At 42.7% G+C, this 22,699-nt stretch overlaps 1 protein-coding gene and 1 non-coding gene across 2 annotated transcripts in view; both read left to right on the plus strand.

The window, feature by feature from the left end:
• Positions 1-396: 396 nt before the first annotated feature.
• trnaf-gaa (transfer RNA phenylalanine (anticodon GAA)) lies at positions 397-469 on the plus strand. The gene has a single exon. It is a non-coding gene; the product is annotated as a tRNA-Phe (tRNA).
• Positions 470-1,159: 690 nt separating this feature from the next.
• Positions 1,160-22,699, plus strand: part of LOC115172063 (mitogen-activated protein kinase-binding protein 1) — a 71,414-nt gene continuing 49,874 nt past the window's right edge. The window contains exons 1-2 of the mRNA XM_029729258.1: positions 1,160-2,225; positions 18,680-18,771. Coding sequence (XP_029585118.1) covers positions 2,079-2,225; positions 18,680-18,771 — 239 coding nt within the window. The 5' untranslated portion in view covers positions 1,160-2,078. The remainder of the gene's footprint in view (positions 2,226-18,679; positions 18,772-22,699) is intronic.

Below are 22,699 nucleotides of genomic sequence, written 5' to 3' on the forward strand. Positions count from 1 at the left end.
TTTTTAAAATGTCGTGCATACTTGTGAAAATGGCACCAAAGCGATTGAAAAAGAGCTCAAGGAGATCTGATTTGATAAGCCTCACAGCTGTCCTTCATTCCAAAGGTTACGCAACTATTGGAACTCGTCAGTTAATTTCTCCAGCAACCGTTTTCTTTTTGTCAAGACGAAACGGTTTCCACTAGTTAGCACATTTTGACTTTGGGACTGGTATCTTTCAAAAAGGGCTAGCTCGCGTCTAGGGTCTAAATTCTGAAACTAAATATATACCAACTACAAAACGTATTAACTTTCCTAGCTAACAGCAACACTTTTGTTTTTGACTGTTATAATTCGAATTATATTTTCGTGGCTCCACGTGTTATGGACACAATCAAATGAGCGTTCTAATAACCAGCCGAAATAGCTCAGTTGGGAGAGCGTTAGACTGAAGATCTAAAGGTCCCTGGTTCGATCCCGGGTTTCGGCAGGCAATGTTTTTGGGCTCCTGAGTGGCGCAGTGGTTTTAATTAAGGCACTGCATCTCAAGAGGCGTCCCTGGTTCGAATCCAGGCTGTGTCACATCCAGCCGTGATTGGGAGTCCCATAGGGCAGCGCACAATTGACCCAGCGTCTCATTGTCAAAAACAATGAGCAACTCAACGTCCCTACCCCCATCGAAGTTGAACAGTAAAATGCGGTTGGGGTTTCGCGTAGGAAGTCCCAAGGAACCAGGATTGCACTAACCCTTTGGCACATGACACAGAGTAAGATGAGTGGAATGTTTGTCCGATTGGTACCAAGACTAGCATGCATTGGTGTCTGGGAAAGATTTCATATATTTTCAATGTCACTTCCCAGTTCCCACACAAAGCCATGTTTGTTCAATTGAGGTCTAAGTAATGTAAAAAACTAAACTAAAACTCTTAAGTTGTGTTTGTCAGTGTAATACCTGTACATGAAAAGGTAAATAAAATGTTAGTCTTGAAAACAAAATATTCGAAAATGTTTTACAATGCGACTAGAATTTTCTGTTTACATATAAATGACTAAAAAGCGGCTTTCAACAACTGTTTTCTTTCAAATTTTGCATTCGAGTGGAGAGGACTTAAACCAATTTACTGTTAAAGGGACGAGCTGCACATGAAATGGAGTGGGACAATTCTAACCACTAGATGGCGACATTGACTTGGTGAGCTGCTGCTGGTGAGATCTGGGTCAGAATGCTTTTCCAAACTAATCAACAGATGACTGTCAAATGTTGACGCTTGCTACGAGGCGAGACTGAGGTTTGCCCTGACAGTCCTGCCCAAAACTTCTCAACAACGGGAAAGTAAAATATAGATATCAGTGTCGCAAGCGGTTGTCATTCAACCCTGCTTGGAATAAACAGAAAAAGATTGGTAGAAGCGGCAAGGTAGCTAGTTAGCTGGCCTGTCACTGACAGTGCTTGGGGGCTATGCACGACGTTAGCCTACAGTACCTAGCTAGCTTGCTAATGTTGTTAAATGGCATGCTAGTAGGCAATAGCACTGGGCATATTCTGCTTGAGCATGTGGTTTAGCTAACGGCAGTATCTTTCTTGCCCAATGTGGGGACGAAAGAGACAGCCGGGACATTGTCAGAAAGCTTGGCTAGCTACAGTAGCTAACCAAGAGCTGGTATTGTGCCGCAGATCCAGTTTCACCAGTGGCAGTGTTCTCATCGCGGAGGACGCAATGACACAAGACGAGGAGTCGCGGCGTGACTGACAGTCTTCAGGAACCCGACCATCGAAGTGGCTAGCTACTACTGTTGACAATCTGGGAACATGGACACTTTTTCCAAATGCATCCAGAGAAATAGCTCTCTCAGTGGATCAGAATGTAATGCAAGAAGGACGGATACTGTAGAAAAGCTTTCCAGGCAGAGCAGGGCATGTAATGAACGGGAACCGCACACATCATGCCAACGTATCACGCAACGCATTGAACCAGAAGGAAGCATGACAGCAAATTAATGTTTATTTTATCTTTGTATTTATTTTTGCTGAACAACATTTGGTTTTGTCTGGCTATCACCACTGGTTCCCAGATTTCATGTACTAGTTCTATCAACCGATGTCTGAGATCAGTCAGAATTTAGATTTCATGATGACGGTGGAGGGTTCCACAATAAAGAGTCGGATCAAAAATCTTCTCCGCTCGCCATCTATCAAATTGAGAAGGAATAAAGATCGGAACCATAAAGAGAATCTCAGTAACAAGGTATGTATCTGGCTTGGATAGGAACAGTAGTAGACCATTATAACCAGCTTGTAGGTTTGCTATCAAACACAACGAGCGACCTTCCAGGCAATATCACGATAATGTATATATAGGCCTAATTGATATTAATCTACCGGTAAAATGAAATGATCAGTACATTGCTTTCCAGTGAAAATAATTGTCTGGTTCCTCATAGAGTCCAGAAACATGACATATTTAGGGAAGTGTGTCACTGATCATAAACCAAAAACATGAACATTGCATGCAGGCTTATTCCCCTTTGCAGCAACAACCCCGTGGAGGTTGTTCGTAGCATAAATCCTCATCCCTCATAGTAGCCTAGTCCTGCAGTTAACTCCATATATCTTCATGTTGAAGTAATTGGTTATAACTAGTATATTACTGTCCCAATTGCAGTTACAGTGATTCCTATAGACAAAGGCTAGGATATTTGCAACTGTAAGTTGATTGTATAGGAGAACTGTTCCCTAGTATTGCTCCCTTTAGTGTTGACGTGAGAAAATGGCATGTGACACACATGGCATGTGACACCTACCTCTCACAGACAGCTATGATCCTTCCATTCACATGTAGGGTACAAGCTATCTGTGTTTTCTCTCACAAAGGCACACACGTGACGTGTGCCTGACTGAACCCCCTTCAAAGCAATAAAGAAAAAAAACATTAGCCAAGTTCAGTTGATAACATTTTTAATGTATTTTATTTAACCTTAATTTTACTAGGCAAGTCAGTTAAGAACAAATTCTTATTTACAATGACGGCCTATCAAAAGGCAAAAGGCCTCCTGCGGGGACAGGGGCTGGGATTAAAAATATATTTTTAAAATAAAAATATGGACTACATAAACAACACTACATAAAGAGAGACCTAAACCTAAGACAACAACACAGCATGGCAGCATCACAACATGGTAGCAGCGCAAAACAGGGTACAAACATCATTGGGCACAGACAATGGCACAAAGGGCAAGAAGGTAGAGACAACAATACATCACGCAAAGCAGCCACAACTGTCAGTTAGAGTGTTCATGATTGAGTCTTTAAATGAAGAGATTGAGATAAAACTGTCCAGTTTTTTGTTTGTTGGCTAAATCTCCATCTGTGACAATAATACTGTACATTTGAAGTTTAAGTCCACGAATGTAATCAATATGACAAGCTTTCATGTATAGTAAATACAATTTTATTTGTAGATGTAGACTAACAGTGAAATGCTTACTTACTGGTCCTTTCCAATAACAATTTCATTTGACACATGCACCGTATACAGCAGGTGTAGACCACCGGGTAGCCAATAAATACTGACATAAGGACTAAATACACAGTGAATAACAATAAAGAGTAAAAATAACATGACTATATAGGGAGTAACACTATTGAATCGATGTGCAAGGGTACGAGGTAATTGAAGTAGCTACACTATATATACAAAAATATGTGGACAGCCTTTCAAATGAGTGGATTCGGCTATTTCAGCCACACCTGTTGCCGACAGGTGTATAAAATCGAGCACACAGCCATACAATTTCCATAAACAAACATTGGCAGTAGAATGGCCTAACTCAGTGACTTTCAACGTGGCACAGTCATAGGATGCCACCTTTCCAACAAGTCAGTGTGTAAAATTTCTGCCCTGTCAAAGTTGACCCAGTCAACTGTAAGTGCTGTTATTGGGAAGTGGAAACATCTAAATACATACAAATCCTCAGCAATCTACACAAAATACCCCATAATGACAAAGCAGGTTTTCAGAAATGTTTGCAAATGTATTTTTTAAAAAATGTAAAAATGAAATACCTTATTTACATACGTTTTCAGACCCTTTGCTATGAAACTTGAAATTGATCTCTGGTGCATCCTGTTTCCATTGATCATCCTTGAGATGTTTCTGCAACTTGATTGGAGTCCACCTGTGATAAATTCAATTGATTGGACATGATTTGGAAAGGCACACACCTGTCTATATAAGGTCCCATAGTTGACAGTGCATGTCAGACCAAAAACCAAGTCATGAGGTCGAAGGAATTGTCCGTAGAGCTCCGAGACAGGATTATGTCGAGGCACAGATCTGGGGAAGGGTACCAAACTATTTCTGCAGCATTGAAGGTCCCCAAGAACACAGTGGAAGACGTTTTGAACCACCAAGACTCTTCCTAGAGATGGCCTCCCGGCCAAACGGAGCAATCAAGGGAGAAGGGCCTTGGTTAGGGAGGTGACCAAGAACCCAATGGTCACTCTGACAGAGCTCTAGAGTTCCTCTGTGGAGATGGGAGAGAACCTTCCAGAAGGACAACCATCTCTGCAGCACTCCATCAATCATGCTTTTATGGCAGAGTTGCCAGACGGAAGCCACTCATTAAAAGGCACGTGACAGCCCGCTTAGTTTCGCAAAAGGCACCTAAAGACTCTCAGACCATGAGAAACAAAATTCTCTGGTCTGATGAAACCAAGATTGAACTCTTTGGCCTGAATGACAAGTGTCACTTCTGGAGGAAACCTAGCACCATCCCTACGGTGAAGCATGGTGGTGGCAGTATCATGCTGTGGGAATGTTTTTCAGTGGCAGGGCCTGGGAGACTAGTCAGGATTGAGGCAATGTACAGAGAGATCCCTGATGAAAACCATCTCCAGAGCGCCTCAGACTGGGGTCAAGATTCACCTTCCAACAGGACAAAAACCCTAAGCACACAGCCTGAAGGGTCTGAATACTTATTTAAATGTGATATTTAAGTTTTTATTTGTAATAAATTAGCTAACATTTTTAAAAACCTGTTTTTGCTTTGTCATTATGGGGTATTGTGTGTAGATTGATGAGGGAAAAAAACTATTTATTCCATTTTAGAATAACGCTGTAACCTAACAAAATGTGGAAAAAGTCAAGGGTTCTGAATTCTTTCCGAAGGCACAGTATGTAGGGGTAAAGTGAATAGGCAACAGAATAGATAAAACGACTGAGCTGTAGCAGCAGCATATGTGGAGCTGTAACAGCAGTGTGTGTGTGTGTGTGTGTGTGTGTATGTGGGTAGAGACCAGTGTGTTTGCTTAGTCCGTACAATGGAGTTAGTTAAAAAAGGATTAGAGGTCGACCGATTTTTATGATTTTTCAACGCCATACCGATACCAATTATTAGAGGACCAAAAAAAGCCGATACCGATTTAATCGACCCATATTTTTATATTTGTAATAATGACAATTACAACAATACTGAATGAATAATGAACACTTATTTTAACTTAATATAATACAAAAAATCTATTTAGTCTCAAATCAACAATGAAACATGTTCAATTTGGTTTAAATAATGCAAAAACACTGTGTTGGAGAAGAAAGTAAAAGTGCAATAAGTGCCATGTAAAAAAGACAACGTTTAAGTTCCTTGCTCAGAACGTCAGAACATATGAAAGCTGGTGGTTCCTTTTAACATGAGTCTTCAATATGCCCAGGTAAGACGTTTTAGGTTGTCATTATTATAGGAATTATGAAGCGTCGACTATTTCTCTCTATACCATTTGTATTTCATATACCTTTGACTATTGGATGTTCTTATAGGCACTTTAGTATTGCCAGCCTAATCATGGGAGTTGATAGGCTTGAAGTCATAAACAGCTCTGTGGTTCAAGCATTGCTAAGAGCTGCTGGCAAACACAGTAAAGTGCTGTTTGAATGAATGCTTACGAGCCTGCTGCTGCTTACCACCGCTCAGTCAGACTGCTCTATCAAATATCAAATCATAGATTTAATTATAATATAATAAACACACAGAAATTCAAGCCTTTGGTCATTAATATGGTCAAATCCTGAAACTATCATTTTGAAAACAAAATGTTTATTCTTAGGGTGAAATACGGAACCGTTCCATATTTTATCGAACGGGTGGCAACCCTAAGTGTAAATATTGCTGTTACATTGCACAACCTTCAATGTTATGTCATAATTATGTAAAATTCTGGCAAATTAATTAGGGCCTTTGTTAGGAGGAAATGGTCTTCACACAGTTCGCAACGAGCCAGGCGGCCCAAACTGCTGCATATACCCTGACTCTGCTTGCACTCTGCGCAAGAGAAGTGACAATTTCTCTGATGAATATTGCCTGCAAACATCCATTTCTTTTAACTAAATATGCAGGTTTAAAAAATATATACTTCTGTGTATTGATTTTAAGAAAGGCATTGATGTTTATGATTAGGTACATTTGTGCAACGATTGTGCTTTTTTCGCGAATGCGCTTTTGTTAAATCGTCACCCTTTTGGCGAAGTTGAAGTAGGCTGTGATTCGATGATAAATGAACAGGAACCGCATTGTGATTATTTGCAACGCAGGACAAGCTAGTAACCTAGTAATATCATCAACCATGTTTAGTTAACTAGTGATTATGTTAAGATTGGTTGTTTTTTATAAGATAAGTTTAATGCTAGCAACTTACCTTGGCTCCTTGCAGCCACAGGTCCTTTTGATGCTACACTCGCGTAACAGGTGGTCAGCCTGCCACGCAGTCTCCTCGTGGATTGCAATGTAATCGGCCATCATCAGCATCCAGAAAGGCTGATTACCGATTGTTATGAAAACTTGAAATAGGCCCTAATTAATCGGCCCTCAACCTCTAAAAAGGATCAATGCAGGTAATCCGGATAGTCATTTAATTAGTTTAGGGCTGTTCCCCCCCCAAAAAAAATCTTGGTCGACCAAGAGTCGTCTGTTCTTTCGACCAATTGATTGGTTGAAATGTCAAAGCGTGTATGTTTCCATATATATAGACAAATCAACTATACACACTGAGCTTGTCTGATGCTTTAAGCACACTGTTTGATTACATAATTAAGACACACAAATAACTAGAGAGTGTCCGACCAGTAATTGATTTGATTGGGCCGGGCCTGGCTCAGACTTATTACGTGTTACAAAAAAAAGACATTGAGTGACTGTGTGACTAGCACCTGTTGTTTCTCTCTCCTCTCTGCTACAGTGACCACCACCAAACATCAAAGTGTTTATCGCGCTGTCTCTGCTACAGTGACCACCACCAAACATCAAAGTGTTTATCGCGCTGTCACTGCTGCAGCGACCACCACCAAACATCAAAGTGTTTATCGCGCTGTCTCTGCTACAGCGACCACCACCAAACATCAAAGTGTTTATCGCGCTGTCTCTGCTGCAGCGACCACCACCAAACATCAAAATGTTTATCGCGCTGTCACTGCTGCAGTGACCACCACCAAACATCAAAGTGTTTATCGCGCTGTCACTGCTGCAGCGACCACCACCAAACATCAAAATGTTTATCGCGCTGTCACTGCTGCAGTGACCACCACAGAACATCAAAATCTTTATCGCGCTGTCTCTGCTGCAGTGACCACCACAGAACATCAAAATGTTTATCGCGCTGTCACTGCTGCAGTGACCACCACCAAACATCAAAATGTTTATCGCGCTGTCACTGCTGCAGTGACCACCACAGAACATCAAAATGTTTATCGCGCTGTCTCTGCTGCAGTGACCACCACAGAACATCAAAATGTTTATCGCGCTGTCACTGCTGCAGTGACCACCACCAAACATCAAAATGTTTATCGCGCTGTCTCTGCTGCAGTGACCACCACAGAACATCAAAATGTTTATCGCGCTGTCACTGCTGCAGTGACCACCACCGAACATCAAAATGTTTATCGCGCTGTCTCTGCTGCAGTGACCACCACCAAACATCAAAGTGTTTATCGCGCTGTCTCTGCTACAGCGACCACCACCAAACATCAAAGTGTTTATCGCGCTGTCTCTGCTACAGCGACCACCACCAAACATCAAAGTGTTTATCGCGCTGTCTCTGCTGCAGTGACCACCACAGAACATCAAAATGTTTATCGCGCTGTCACTGCTGCAGTGACCACCACCAAACATCAAAATGTTTATCGCGCTGTCACTGCTGCAGTGACCACCACAGAACATCAAAATGTTTATCGCGCTGTCTCTGCTGCAGTGACCACCACAGAACATCAAAATGTTTATCGCGCTGTCACTGCTGCAGTGACCACCACCAAACATCAAAATGTTTATCGCGCTGTCTCTGCTGCAGTGACCACCACCAAACATTAAAGTGTTTATCGCGCTGTCACTGCTGCAGCGACCACCACCAAACATCAAAATGTTTATCGCGCTGTCACTGCTGCAGTGACCACCACCAAACATCAAAGTGTTTATCGCGCTGTCACTGCTGCAGCGACCACCACCAAACATCAAAATGTTTATCGCGCTGTCACTGCTGCAGTGACCACCACCAAACATCAAAATGTTTATCGCGCTGTCACTGCTGCAGTGACCACCACAGAACATCAAAATGTTTATCGCGCTGTCTCTGCTGCAGTGACCACCACAGAACATCAAAATGTTTATCGCGCTGTCACTGCTGCAGTGACCACCACCAAACATCAAAATGTTTATCGCGCTGTCACTGCTGCAGTGACCACCACAGAACATCAAAATGTTTATCGCGCTGTCTCTGCTGCAGTGACCACCACAGAACATCAAAATGTTTATCGCGCTGTCACTGCTGCAGTGACCACCACCAAACATCAAAATGTTTATCGCGCTGTCTCTGCTGCAGTGACCACCACCAAACATCAAAGTGTTTATCGCGCTGTCTCTGCTACAGCGACCACCACCAAACATCAAAGTGTTTATCGCGCTGTCACTGCTACAGCGACCACCACCAAACATCAAAGTGTTTATCGCGCTGTCTCTGCTACAGCGACCACCACCAAACATCAAAGTGTTTATCGCGCTGTCACTGCTGCAGTGACCACCACCAAACATCAAAATGTTTATCGCGCTGTCTCTGCTGCAGTGACCACCACCAAACATCAAAGTGTTTATCGCGCTGTCACTGCTGCAGTGACCACCACAGAACATCAAAATGTTTATCGCGCTGTCTCTGCTGCAGTGACCACCACAGAACATCAAAATGTTTATCGCGCTGTCACTGCTGCAGTGACCACCACCAAACATCAAAATGTTTATCGCGCTGTCACTGCTGCAGTGACCACCACAGAACATCAAAATGTTTATCGCGCTGTCTCTGCTGCAGTGACCACCACAGAACATCAAAATGTTTATCGCGCTGTCACTGCTGCAGTGACCACCACCGAACATCAAAATGTTTATCGCGCTGTCTCTGCTGCAGTGACCACCACCAAACATCAAAGTGTTTATCGCGCTGTCTCTGCTACAGCGACCACCACCAAACATCAAAGTGTTTATCGCGCTGTCTCTGCTACAGCGACCACCACCAAACATCAAAGTGTTTATCGCGCTGTCACTGCTGCAGTGACCACCACCAAACATCAAAATGTTTATCGCGCTGTCTCTGCTGCAGTGACCACCACAGAACATCAAAATGTTTATCGCGCTGTCACTGCTGCAGTGACCACCACCAAACATCAAAATGTTTATCGCGCTGTCACTGCTGCAGTGACCACCACAGAACATCAAAATGTTTATCGCGCTGTCTCTGCTGCAGTGACCACCACAGAACATCAAAATGTTTATCGCGCTGTCACTGCTGCAGTGACCACCACCAAACATCAAAATGTTTATCGCGCTGTCTCTGCTGCAGTGACCACCACCAAACATCAAAGTGTTTATCGCGCTGTCTCTGCTACAGCGACCACCACCAAACATCAAAGTGTTTATCGCGCTGTCACTGCTACAGCGACCACCACCAAACATCAAAGTGTTTATCGCGCTGTCTCTGCTACAGCGACCACCACCAAACATCAAAGTGTTTATCGCGCTGTCACTGCTGCAGTGACCACCACCAAACATCAAAATGTTTATCGCGCTGTCTCTGCTGCAGTGACCACCACCAAACATCAAAGTGTTTATCGCGCTGTCACTGCTGCAGTGACCACCACAGAACATCAAAATGTTTATCGCGCTGTCTCTGCTGCAGTGACCACCACAGAACATCAAAATGTTTATCGCGCTGTCACTGCTGCAGTGACCACCACCAAACATCAAAATGTTTATCGCGCTGTCACTGCTGCAGTGACCACCACAGAACATCAAAATGTTTATCGCGCTGTCTCTGCTGCAGTGACCACCACAGAACATCAAAATGTTTATCGCGCTGTCACTGCTGCAGTGACCACCACCGAACATCAAAATGTTTATCGCGCTGTCTCTGCTGCAGTGACCACCACCAAACATCAAAGTGTTTATCGCGCTGTCTCTGCTACAGCGACCACCACCAAACATCAAAGTGTTTATCGCGCTGTCACTGCTGCAGTGACCACCACCAAACATCAAAATGTTTATCGCGCTGTCTCTGCTGCAGTGACCACCACCAAACATCAAAGTGTTTATCGCGCTGTCACTGCTGCAGTGACCACCACAGAACATCAAAATGTTTATCGCGCTGTCTCTGCTGCAGTGACCACCACAGAACATCAAAATGTTTATCGCGCTGTCTCTGCTGCAGTGACCACCACAGAACATCAAAATGTTTATCGCGCTGTCTCTGCTGCAGTGACCACCACAGAACATCAAAATGTTTATCGCGCTGTCTCTGCTGCAGTGACCACCACAGAACATCAAAGTGTTTATCGCTCTGTCTCTGCTGCAGTGACCACCACAGAACATCAAAGTGTTTATCGCTCTGTCCGTGTTGCTTAAGCTGCAACATAATTACAGCCATTTCTGACTGAAAAGTTATTTTACCGTAATCCCTCATTTGTATAGGAAAAACATTCCTTATTCCCTCAATCATTGCTCTCTTTATGTGACACATTAATGCATCACATGCACGTGACCAATAAGGCCTGACCTATAGCATATCGTAATCACATCAATAAATTGGTAATAACAAACTCCGAACACCATAAAATTGAGGCAGAGGACGTGACAAATAAATCTGAAACGGGGGAATGATTACTGGTTTCTCATGAGGTAAAGGGGAAGTCAGATGTGTGGAATGAATTTGACTAGTGGAAAATACTGGAGATAAAGAAAAATAAAGTGAGAAGCAAGCGCTGCGTGCATATTATATGTACCAAAGAGGTGCTGTTAGATCACAATATCATTTTTCTGACCGTTTGGAACAATGTAAACGACACTAAATACATTATAAGCGTACCAGACAGTGGAGGCTCCTCAGAGGAGGAAAGGGAGGACCAAATATAAAAATAGTGAAAGATTTTACATAAAACTATATTAAATATATTCACATCACCAAATAATTGATGAAAACACACCGTTTTGCAATGAGGGTAGCACCATGGTGTAGCTGGAGGACAGCTAGCTTCTGTCCTCCAACATTGACTTCAATACAAAACCTAGGAGGCTCACGGTTCTCACCACTTCCATAGACTTACACAGAAATTATGACAACTTCGGGAGGACGTCCTCCAACCTATCAGAGCTCTTGCATCACGAGCTGACATGTTGTCCACCCAAAGGATCAGAGAATTAATCTAGTACTGAAAGCATAAGCTACAGCTAGATAGCACTGAAGTACATCAAATGTGGTGAGTAGTTGTGTCACATGGAATGACGCTGGAGAGACGAAGCAGGTACGGGGAGTCAAACATTTAATAAAGAACAGACATGGAACGAGACAGGAACAGCGTCAGCAAACTAATAATGCAAACAAAAGACAATCAATGCAGCAGCGGGGAACAGAGCAAGGGACCTGACAAATATAGGGGAGGAAATAAACAGATGAGTGAGTCCAGGTGAGTCCAATATTGCTTATGTGCGTGACAAGGGAAGGCAGGTGTGCGTAATGGATGGAAGGAGTGCGTGATGCAGGGCAGCCTGGCGCCATCAAGCGCCAGGGGAGGAAGAACGGGAGAAGATGTGACAAGTTGACTCAAAGAGAGAGAAAGACAATAGTAAAACATTTAACAAGTTAATTTCTTCAAAAATGAAGGAGAAGCAAGAGAGAGAGAGCTAGCTTTGTATTGTAGTATTTATTTTTCACTTTCACTTACTTAGCTAGCATCAATGCAGCTAGCTAGTTTAGCCTATTCAAATATCCGGCTCAAACAGAGAGGGATGCAATGTTAGCTAGCTGGCTATGGCTATCCAACACTGGAACTGCACACACTGTACTGCATGATTGTAACTGGTTTTCTAATGCATTAGTTGTAGTAGTTATGTTGACTCTGACGTTAAATAATATGGTGACAACGGTGTAGGCTGTGTATAGCAGTTAACGACCATCATATGAAGGTTTGGCTTGGAAAGGTTTTTTTTCTCCTGGTCACAGACAGCTGGTGTGTTGTGCACTGAAGTCCACAAGCGAAGGGAAAAGGTGAAATGAGGAGGTGTTTGTATGTGGCTGCTAGGAAAGTTAACTGTGTTTGCGTGTAATCAGGGTTGTATTCATTGCGCCAATTCTGTTGAAAAACTTAATTAAACGGAAGCAAACAGAACGAGACAAGGATAAGCATACCTGAATTTGTCCAATGGAAACTCTTGTTTGCAACTGTTGGACTAATGATTACACCCTAGATCAGCTAGATGCAGGCAAGAGTGTGCAAGGCGGTCTTGAATGTGTCGCTGTCTGTCACCTTGATCACTCAAAATTATCTCGACCTGTGCACCTACAATGTAAACTTTCATTCATAGGGTAGGTTATAGCAACCTCATGATGGGTATAGGGAAAATTCTAGTATCAGGTAGTTGCCTAAACCTATCAGTGTTACATTGAGCTGGGTGAATGGAATATGAATGACAGTCATCCAAAATGGTGTAATAGAAATAAGGCCATGTTCCTAAAAAAAAGTGATCCTCCCCCATCTTAAATGGCACCTACCACCACTGGTACCAGAGAGTTTGTTGTAACGTTTTTTTGCTAATCCTTTATTACAGCAAAGACTAAAACCAGTCACGTTCATTCGTGAATGCAATTTCCGAAATGGAACAATTTATTTATTGTTTAAGCTAGTTATTCAAGGCTCGCTTTATTTTTAATACAAATGCTTGATTTGAATTTCAAATCATAAATGAATTGTATGCTGTGTGATGATATGAACGAATGAATGATTGATCCCATATCCTATATACTGTAAGTATTAAAATATAGGCCTAAGTAAGTTACGGTATTAAGACTAAACAGGATGTGCTCTTAGGCCTACAGCTCTATTGTGTTTATACAAGGCTGCTTTACTAAGCCTACTAATGATAATGACATTATATATTATAATGCTGATCCTAATAGTAATAATAACAATGAGAAGGTGATCAAGAAAAAGGAGCGTTATTATTTTTCTGACATTTTGGAACAGTGTAAATAACATAATAATGATAAATAATACCAGAGGCTGTTCTAACAAAAAAAAGTTTAAAGCCTTTATTACAGCAAAGCAAAGTTTAAAAACAGCCGAATCTGTGAAATTGTTTACTTGACAATGGAATTGGTGCTCATGGAATCAGTAGGCTATTAAACAAACACTCAAACAGGCAACAGAAGCAGGATCTGTCTTATTTCTGTAGATATACACTACCGTTCAAAAGTTTGGGGTCACTTAGAAATGTCCTTGTTTTCCATGAAAACATACATGAAATGAGTTGCAAAATGAATACGAAATATAGTCAAGATGTCGACAAGGTTATAAATAATGATTTTTAATTGAAATAATAATTTTCTCCTTCAAACTTTGCTTTCGTCAAAGAATCCTCCAGTTGCAGCAATTACAGCCTTGCAGACCTTTGGCATTCTAGTTGTCCATTTGTTGAGGTAATCTGAAGAGATTTCACACCATGCTTCGAAAAGCACCTCCCACAAGTTGGATTGGCTTGATTGGCACTTCTTTCGTACCATACGTTCAAGCTGCTCCCACAACAGCTCAATAGGGTTGAGATCCGGTGACTGTGATGGCCTCTCCATTATAGACAGAATACCAGCTGACTGCTTCTTCCCTAAATAGTTCTTACATAGTTTGGAGCTGTGCTTTGGGTCATTGTCCTGTTGTAGGTACCACATTTAAGGTAAGACCCAGGTGCAGACAGTGTCAAAATAACAAACGTTTATTATTCGAACAGGGGCAGGCAAAAGGACAGGTTAAGGGCAGGCAAAAGTCAGTAATCCAGATAGGTGGGGCAAAGGTACAGGACGGCAGGCAGGCTCAGGGTCAGAGCAGGCAGGAATGGTCAAAACCGCAAAACAAGAAAACAGGAACTATAGCAAGGACAGGAGCATGGGAAAAACCGCTGGTAGGCTTGACGAACAAAACGAACTGGCAACAGACAAACAGAGAACACAGGAATAAATACACAGGGGGTAATGGGGAAGATGGGCGACACCTGGAGGGGGGTGGAGACAATCACAACGACAGGTGAAATAGATCAGGAGGAAATTGGCTCCAATTAAGCGCCGTCCACAGGGTATGGTATGGCATGGCGTTGCAAAATGGAGTGATAGCCTTCCTTCTTCAAGATCCCTTTTACCCTGTACAAATCTCCCACTTTACCACCACCAAAGCACCCCCAGACCATCATATTGCCTCCATCATGCTTGACAGATGACGTCAAGCACTCCTCCAGCATCTTTTCATTTTTTCTGCATCTCACGGTTGTGCTTCTTTGTGATCCGAACACCTCAAACTTAGATTTGTCTGTCCATAACACTTTTTTCCAATCTTCCTCTGTCCAGTGTCTGTGTTCTTTTGCCCATCTTAATCTTTTCTTTTTATTGGCCAGTCTGAGATACGTCTTTTTCTTTGCAACTCTGCCTAGAAGGCCAGCATCCCAGAGTCGCTTCTTCACTGTTGACATTGAGACTGGTGTTGAGGACTTGTGAGGTGTCTGTTTCTCAAACTAGACACTCTAATGTACTTGTCCTCTTGCTCAGTTGTGCACCGGGGCCTCCCACTCCTCTTTATATTCTGGTTAGAGCCAGTTTGCGCTGTTCTGTGAAGGGAGTAGTGCACCGCGTTGTACGAGATCTTCAGTTTCTTGGCAATTTCTCGCATGGAATAGCCTTCATTTCTCAGAACAAGAATAGACTGACGAGTTTCAGAAGAAAGTACTTTGTTTCTGGCCATTTTGAGCCTCTAATCGAACCCACAAATGCTGATGCTCCAGATACTCAACTAGTCTTAAGAAGGACAGTTTTACTGCTTCTTTAATCAGAACAACAGTTTTCAGCTGTGCTAACATAATTGCAAAAGGGTTTTCTAATGATCAATTAGCCTTTTAAAATTATAAACACGGATTAGCTAACACAACGTGCCATTGGAACACAGGAGTGATGGTTGCTGATAATGGGCCTCTGTACGCCTATGTTGATATTCCATAAAAAAAAAACAGCCGTTTCCAGCTATAATAGTCATTTACGACATTAACAATGTCTACACTGTATTTCTGATCAATTTGATGTTATTTTAATGGACAAAATATGTGCTTTTCTTTCAAAAACAAGGACATTTCTAAGTGACCCCAAACTTTTGAACGGTAGTGTATATGAATGATATATAAAGCCAGGCACATTTATAAGTTAGGCTATTGATTATAAACTAAGTTTGGGTTTCTTCTCTCCTCACTTTTCTTAGACAATAAGACAAGGGTTGTTTTCCAGTCTCCTCATTCTGCTGCTGCCTCCGCCGCATTGTTCTCAACACCAATATGCTGGTTAACTTTGCTATTATGCACATAGCAACATGGTCTAGGGAAAAGAAGCAAATTCAAAAGCACACGGATGTGTTTCAGAACCGCGGACAGCGACCGCTATCCAACGCGGGAGAAAGCGCATTTGTTTTAAAATAATATCATTTTTTTAGTGTTGCAACAATGTTCTTATGTAATATAACCATATACAATTTCAGTAGCACTGTGCCATCTCCACGGTCTCCACAATGGATCAGTCCACTCAGACAGGCGTGAATCAGACAGGTGTCTTGTACACCATGATATACAGTACCAGTTGAAAGTTTGGACACACCTACTCATTCAAGGGTTTTTCTTTATTTTGACTATTTTCTACATTGTAGAATAATAGTGAAGTCATCAAAACTATGAAATAACACATATGGAATCATGTAGTAACCAAAAAGGTGTTAAACAAATCAAAATTGATTTTTGATTATTCAAAGTTGCCACCCTTTGCCTTGATGACAGCTTTGCACACTCTTGGCATTCTCTCAACTAGCTTCATGAGGAATCCATTTCTGACAGTTTTGAAGGAGTTCCCACATATGCTGAGCACTTGTTTGCTGCTTTTCCTTCACTCTGCGGTCCAACTCATCCCAAACCATCTCGGGTGATTGTGGAGGCCAGGTCATCCGATATAGCAATCCATCACTCTCCTTGGTCAAATAGTCCTTCCACAGCCTGGAGATGTTGAAGTCATGCTACTTCTTCCTATTGTTTATATTTAGTTTCGCTTAATGATATATACATAATGTGAGTCATCATTAGCCTTGCTGTGGTTGTTTTATTATTGAAGTGAGCTTCATTCATTTGTTTTCTTAGGGTGTAGGCTAATAAGAGGTGATGGAAAGCTTTTGCAGACATTGCCTACTGGCTTAGCGTGAAGCACTCTGGAGTAGGGAGTTAGACAAAGGAATAGGCCGCTTTTGTTTGAGTACGAAGGAAGTAAGGAGTGGATTTTCTTATTCTCCTGGGGCTGATTTATTTCTAAGGCAGTGACTGTATGCAGCCTTGAACCTATAGTAGCATTAGTGGATGGATCCCAAATGACACCCTTTTCCCTCACATAGTGCACTTATTTTGACCATTCCACAGATCTTTGGTCCATAGACCCCCCAGTCCTTAACTATTACAAGCCTACCCATAACATGATGCAGCCACCACTATGCTTGAAAATGGAGAGTGGTACTCAATAATGTGTTGTATTGGATTTGTATTGGACCAAAAATGTATTGCTTTACCGCATTTTTTACAGTATTACTTAAGTGCCTTGTATGTTTTGGAGTATTTGTATTCTGTACAGGCAAGTGTTTCACGATGTACCGGTACCACGGTAATATCAAGGTACCAAAACATCATAATACTTATAACATTTAGAATACCATAGTACAGTTTCAGATGATACTACCCCTACCGATCTACCCCTGGCGCCTGCTCCCCTATACCTTCATCAGTTTTTAAAATAGAATTTAGCCGTGATAGCGAGCGGGGATGCAGACCCTGATCAGTCTTCTGTTATTGCATTTGTACATTGGAGCAGCACACAGAGCGAGCAAAGTTGGTACATTGACCTGATATAACCAAGAGCACAGGCCAATCTGAGTAGGCTTTGCAAGTTCGCTGTCACGCTGCAGTGCCTGGGAGGAAACACAGCTTCGCGACAGGCGTGCGTGCTTTACAGCGAAGAAAACGTCTCGTCTCTAGCTCAAATGGTTAAGAAAATATGACCCATACAACCGGAGCTACCTTATTAATACCGGGCCGCTTATTATTGGTTTGATAACATGACTGAACGGCGTTGTTTGTTATCTAGCTCGCTAGCAACCTGGTAACTTGACATTAGATCGAGGCAAATTTGATTGGCACTGGAAGAAAGGAAAAGGGTCTGCTACCACACGCATATTGAGTCAGGCTTCTTCTTCTTTGGACTTTATATGGCGGTTGGCAACCAACTTTAAGGTGCATTACCACTACCGACTTGACTGCAGTGTGGGCCTCAGTTCATCTTTCAATCACCCACGTTGGTATATGTTCCTAAAAACCAATGAGAAGATGGCACGTGGGTTTATGTTCCTAAAAACCAATGAGAAGATGGCACGTGGGTTTATGTTCCTAAAAACCAATGAGAAGATGGCACGTGGGTTTATGTTCCTAAAAACCAATGAGAAGATGGCACGTGGGTTTATGCTCCTAAAAGCCAATGAGGAGATGGGAGAGGCAGGACTTGCAGCGTGTTAAGCGTCACAAGTAGAACCAAGTTCTGTTTTAGCACCTCGTTGACGCGTGCGAGCGGTGTGGGTACAATGATTGAATAGCATGTATTTGTACATTTATTTTGTAACGCACGCGATGCGAGCGGTGTGGTCAGCACGTAGTGTAAGCCTAAACTATATAAAACAATCTCTCTCTTTCTGGTGCTCCTTACATTCTGTTTGGTGCCCAACGTTTTTAAAGTTGGGAACAGTGTGTGTATGTGGGAGAGAGAATGGTATGTGTGTTTATGTGAGAGGGGGAGACGGAGAGAGTGTGTGAGGGAGGATGTGTGTGTTACAGCTGAAGAGTAAAGATGGTTTCATGCAGTGTTTTCCCCACACTGCCACAATTCCATGCAAATCATTATGCATGTACACCGAGTATACAAAACATTAGGAACACCTGCTTTCATTTCGCAAAATACCACACATTTGGCCTGTAGTTTGTGTATGAATTATTTAACAACATGGTGTAATGTAATGCGTGTTCCCATTCATTTTATTGTGGAGATAAAATAAGCTCTGCGTTATTTATTTTTCAGGTGACATTAGAGAAGGTGCTGGGGATCACAGCATTTGGGAACCGTGCTTTGGCCTGCGACCCTCGCTCCGGACTAGTGGCCTACCCAGCTGGGTGAGTGACCGTGGTGAACACCCGTTGCACACCAAAACCACACCCAACAAGCCTTACTCTAGTCTGTCTGAAGTGTTGTTGTAGTAGTAAGTAGCCTTATATCATTGTGGGACTGTTCCATTCTACTGACACATGATGTTATGAATCCTTTGTGGGTTCATAACTGATAGGCCCCCAGAGCCGGCTGGTTTTATCATCAAGGCAAGCGTCCATACAGCACAGTCATCTATGTGGGTATGGGGAAACTGGAATATCAGGATCCCAATTTGTTGAATGCTGAGTGTGTGACGAGGGAGGATATTTGTTTGATTTACAATGGCTTTGTTGTACAATTAGTTTCGTCTATGATGACTGAAGGATATCAGCATTTGCTGCAAATGTCTTAAATTACACCTTTACATGCCTCTTTATTGTTAGAACATTTATGGCAGAACCTGAATGCAGCACACTTTAGGTCAATTTCCATTGTGCTATATATGCAGTGCAACCTAGAATGATGGGTGCGTTCGTAAATTCTCTCTGGCTATCTACTCCGATTTTGGAGCTCTCTCATCTGAGTGTGCCAGAGCGCAGAGTAGCTGATGAATTTACGAACGCTCAACACCCATTGAATATGGCCGCTGTCAGTAAACGTTGGCAAAAAAACGTCATTAAATTGTTGCCAGCGGTAGTACAGTTACAGCCACCAACGCTCTGGATAACATGAAAACAGCCTAACCAGCTCTGCTAGGGCGAGCTGCTTAGGATGGAGCAAATGGCACTCCAGAGTGAGTTTACGAACACACCTTGTCTGATAAGTGCGATTATTGAACAGAATAGTACTGTATGGGGTTTGAATGAATGTATGGCTGGATCCTCTGAAGCAGCATCTGTCGTGTATTGGTTAATTTGGATCCTTTTGCCGAAGCAGCAGCTATTCTTCCTGGGATCCACACAAAAACATGACGAGTAACAAAACACTGATAGACAACAACAGTCTCACATTTCAATACAATGATTTACAAACAATACAACTAAAGATTGTGTGTGTTAGATTGTGTGTGTGTGTGCTTGTGTTTGTGTGTCATTTCACAGTCCCTAATGTGCCATGAGATGTTTTATCATTTTTTTAAATCTAATTTTGCTTTTTGCTTGAGTAATGGGAGATGGAAGGGAGTTCCATGCGATCATCGCTCCATATAATACTGTGCGTTGCCTAGCCGCAAATTTCTTTTGGACTTGGGGACTGTGAAGAGACCTCTGATGGCATGTCTGGTGATGTGGAATAAATGTCCTCAGTGAGAATGAAATGTCCTACTGCTGGATAAATCTAACATGCATGAATAGATGTGTGCCACAGACCCTCGTCCTGACCGCACTGCAGCAAACTGGGTCAGTAGTAGCACTGTGTGTGTGTGGGGGGGGGGGGGTGGGGGGTGCATGTGCGTATGTGTGAGGGGAATACTCCTTAGACCACTCTGCTCCGGAGAAGAGGAGTGGGCTCTGCTCTGCCTCTGTGCTGCATTGCAGCTCTCTGCTGGAGGGTCTTACTACAGCCTGAGCCTTTGTAACTGCAAGCTTGCAAATAAGCCTGCTGTATTCGCAGAAGGATGCCGTAAAGACTTAAGGCGATGGATGGACAAAAAAAATAAACGCAGAGGAGAATACAGAAATGCATCTCAAATGAATGCTTCGACTACTAAGAATAGCCTGAGTCCTGTGGCAGTAAATATTTGGCTCCCATGAGCTCTCACTTGCTCTTTATCAAGACTACTGTACAGTATGTCACTCTTCTGTAGTCTCACTTATTGGTTTACTTAGAAAAGAAAAGCTGCACACCCTGATGGCTCCGATGCAGTACATTTAATAGATGCCGAACGTTTGGACAGCTACAGTATGCTGCCTTCAGTGTTTCAGCAGATTTAAGCAGCATAGCTGGCGCTAGTGTTATCACCATCATTGTTAGCCACTTACTCTGGCCGTACTGGGCAGACAGGACAGGAAACTTGCAGTACGGCAGATAAACAACGAGGTCCTCCAGGCTGTCTCAGCATGAACAGAGGATGAGAAATAAGACAGGATCAGCATGGGGGGGAGGGGTAGGGTCTGGAGTGGACTGGACTGGCAGATTGGAGGGTGGTCTCTGTCTCTCCTCTCTTGGGTTGGAAGGAAACTGATATCCCCTCCTTGTTGACACCACAGACCCTGCGGGGCTTTCTCATCTCAGAGGCTTGACCACCTGTCAGTCTGCTAAACCAACCCACCAGATGGCTGATGGGTGACTGATGATGGTAGTGACCGTGTGGCAGTACTTTTACTCAGCTTACCATGAATTAGCCATAGGTATAGGCTCTTCTTTTAACTTGTTTTTCAAATGATCTTTGAACGATGGCCTCTCAAAAATACCGATAGGCCCAATGTAGACAGCACATTCTGAAGGCGCCTATGACTTAACCTGTCGGATAAGTAAATATTTGTGTTGCTTCGAAGTCGGAATACTTTCACAAGATTATGTGCTTGCTGCCATGTTGGACAACAATAGTTGATTTGCTGTGAAAGTACAGTACCAGTCAAACGTTTGGACACACCTACTCATTCAAGGGTTTTTCTTTATTTTTACTGTTTTCTACATTGTAGAATAATAGTGAAGACATCAGAACTATGAAATAACACATATGGAATCATGTAGTAACCAAAAAAGTGTTAAAAAAATCATAATATATTTTAGATTCTTCAAAGTAGCCACCCTTTGCCTTGATGACAGCTTTGCACACTCTTGGCATTCTCTCAACCAGCTTTACCTGGAATGCTATTCCAACAGTCTTGAAGGAGTTCCAACATATGCTGAGCACTTGTTGGCTGCTTTTCCTTCACTCTGCAGTCCAACTCAATCCAAACCATCTCAATTGGGTTGAGGTCGGGTGATTGTGGAGGCCAGGTCATCTGATGCAGCACTCCATCATTCTCCTTCTTGGTCAAATAGCTCTAACACAGCCTGGAGGTGTGTTGGGTCATTGCCCTGTTGAAAACAAATGATAGTCCCACTAAGCGCAAACCAGATGGGATGGCGAATCGCTGCAGAATGCTGTGGTAGCCATACTGGTTAAGTGTGCCTTGAATTCTAAATAAATCCCGACAGTGTCACCAGCAAAGTACCATCACACCACCTCCTCCATGCTTCACGGTGGGAACCACACATGCAGAGATCATCTGTTCACCTACTCTGTGTCTCACAAAGACATGGTGGTTGGAACCAAAAATCTCAAATTTGAACTCATCAGACCCAAAGGACAGATTTCCACCGATCTAATGTCCATTGCTCATGTTTTTTGGCCCAAGCAAGTCTCTTCTTATTATTGGTGTCCTTTTAGTAGTGGTTTCTTTGCAGCAATTCGACCATGAAGGCCTTATTCCCGCGGTCTCCTCTGGACAGTTGATGTTGAGATGTGTCTGTTACTTGAACTCTGTGAAGCATTTGTTTGGGCTGCAATTTCTGAGTCTGGTAACTCTAATGAATTTATCCTCTGCAGCAGAGGTAGCTCTGCGTCTTCCTTTCCTGTGGCGGTCCTCATGAGAGCCAGTTTCATCATAGCGCTTGGTGGTTTTTGTAACTGCACTTGAAGAAACTTTCAAAGTTCTTGAAATGTTTTGCGTTGACTGACCTTCATGTCTGTAATGATGGACTGTTGTTTCTCTTTGCTTATTTGAGCTGTTCTTGCCATAATATGAACTTGGTCTTTTTCTAAATAAGGCTGGATACCACCCCTACCTTGTCACAACACAACTGATTGGCTCAAATGCATTAAGAGGAAAGAAATTCCACTTTTAACAAGGCACACCTGTTAATTGAAATGCATTCCAGGTGACTACCTCATAAAGCTGGTTGAGAGAATGCCAAGAGTGTGCAAAGCTGTCATGAAGGCAAAGGGTGGCTACTTTGAAGAATCGC

This window comes from Salmo trutta, chromosome 33 (assembly GCF_901001165.1).
Source record: "Salmo trutta chromosome 33, fSalTru1.1, whole genome shotgun sequence".
In the NCBI taxonomy this organism is placed as follows: Eukaryota; Metazoa; Chordata; class Actinopteri; order Salmoniformes; family Salmonidae; genus Salmo; species Salmo trutta.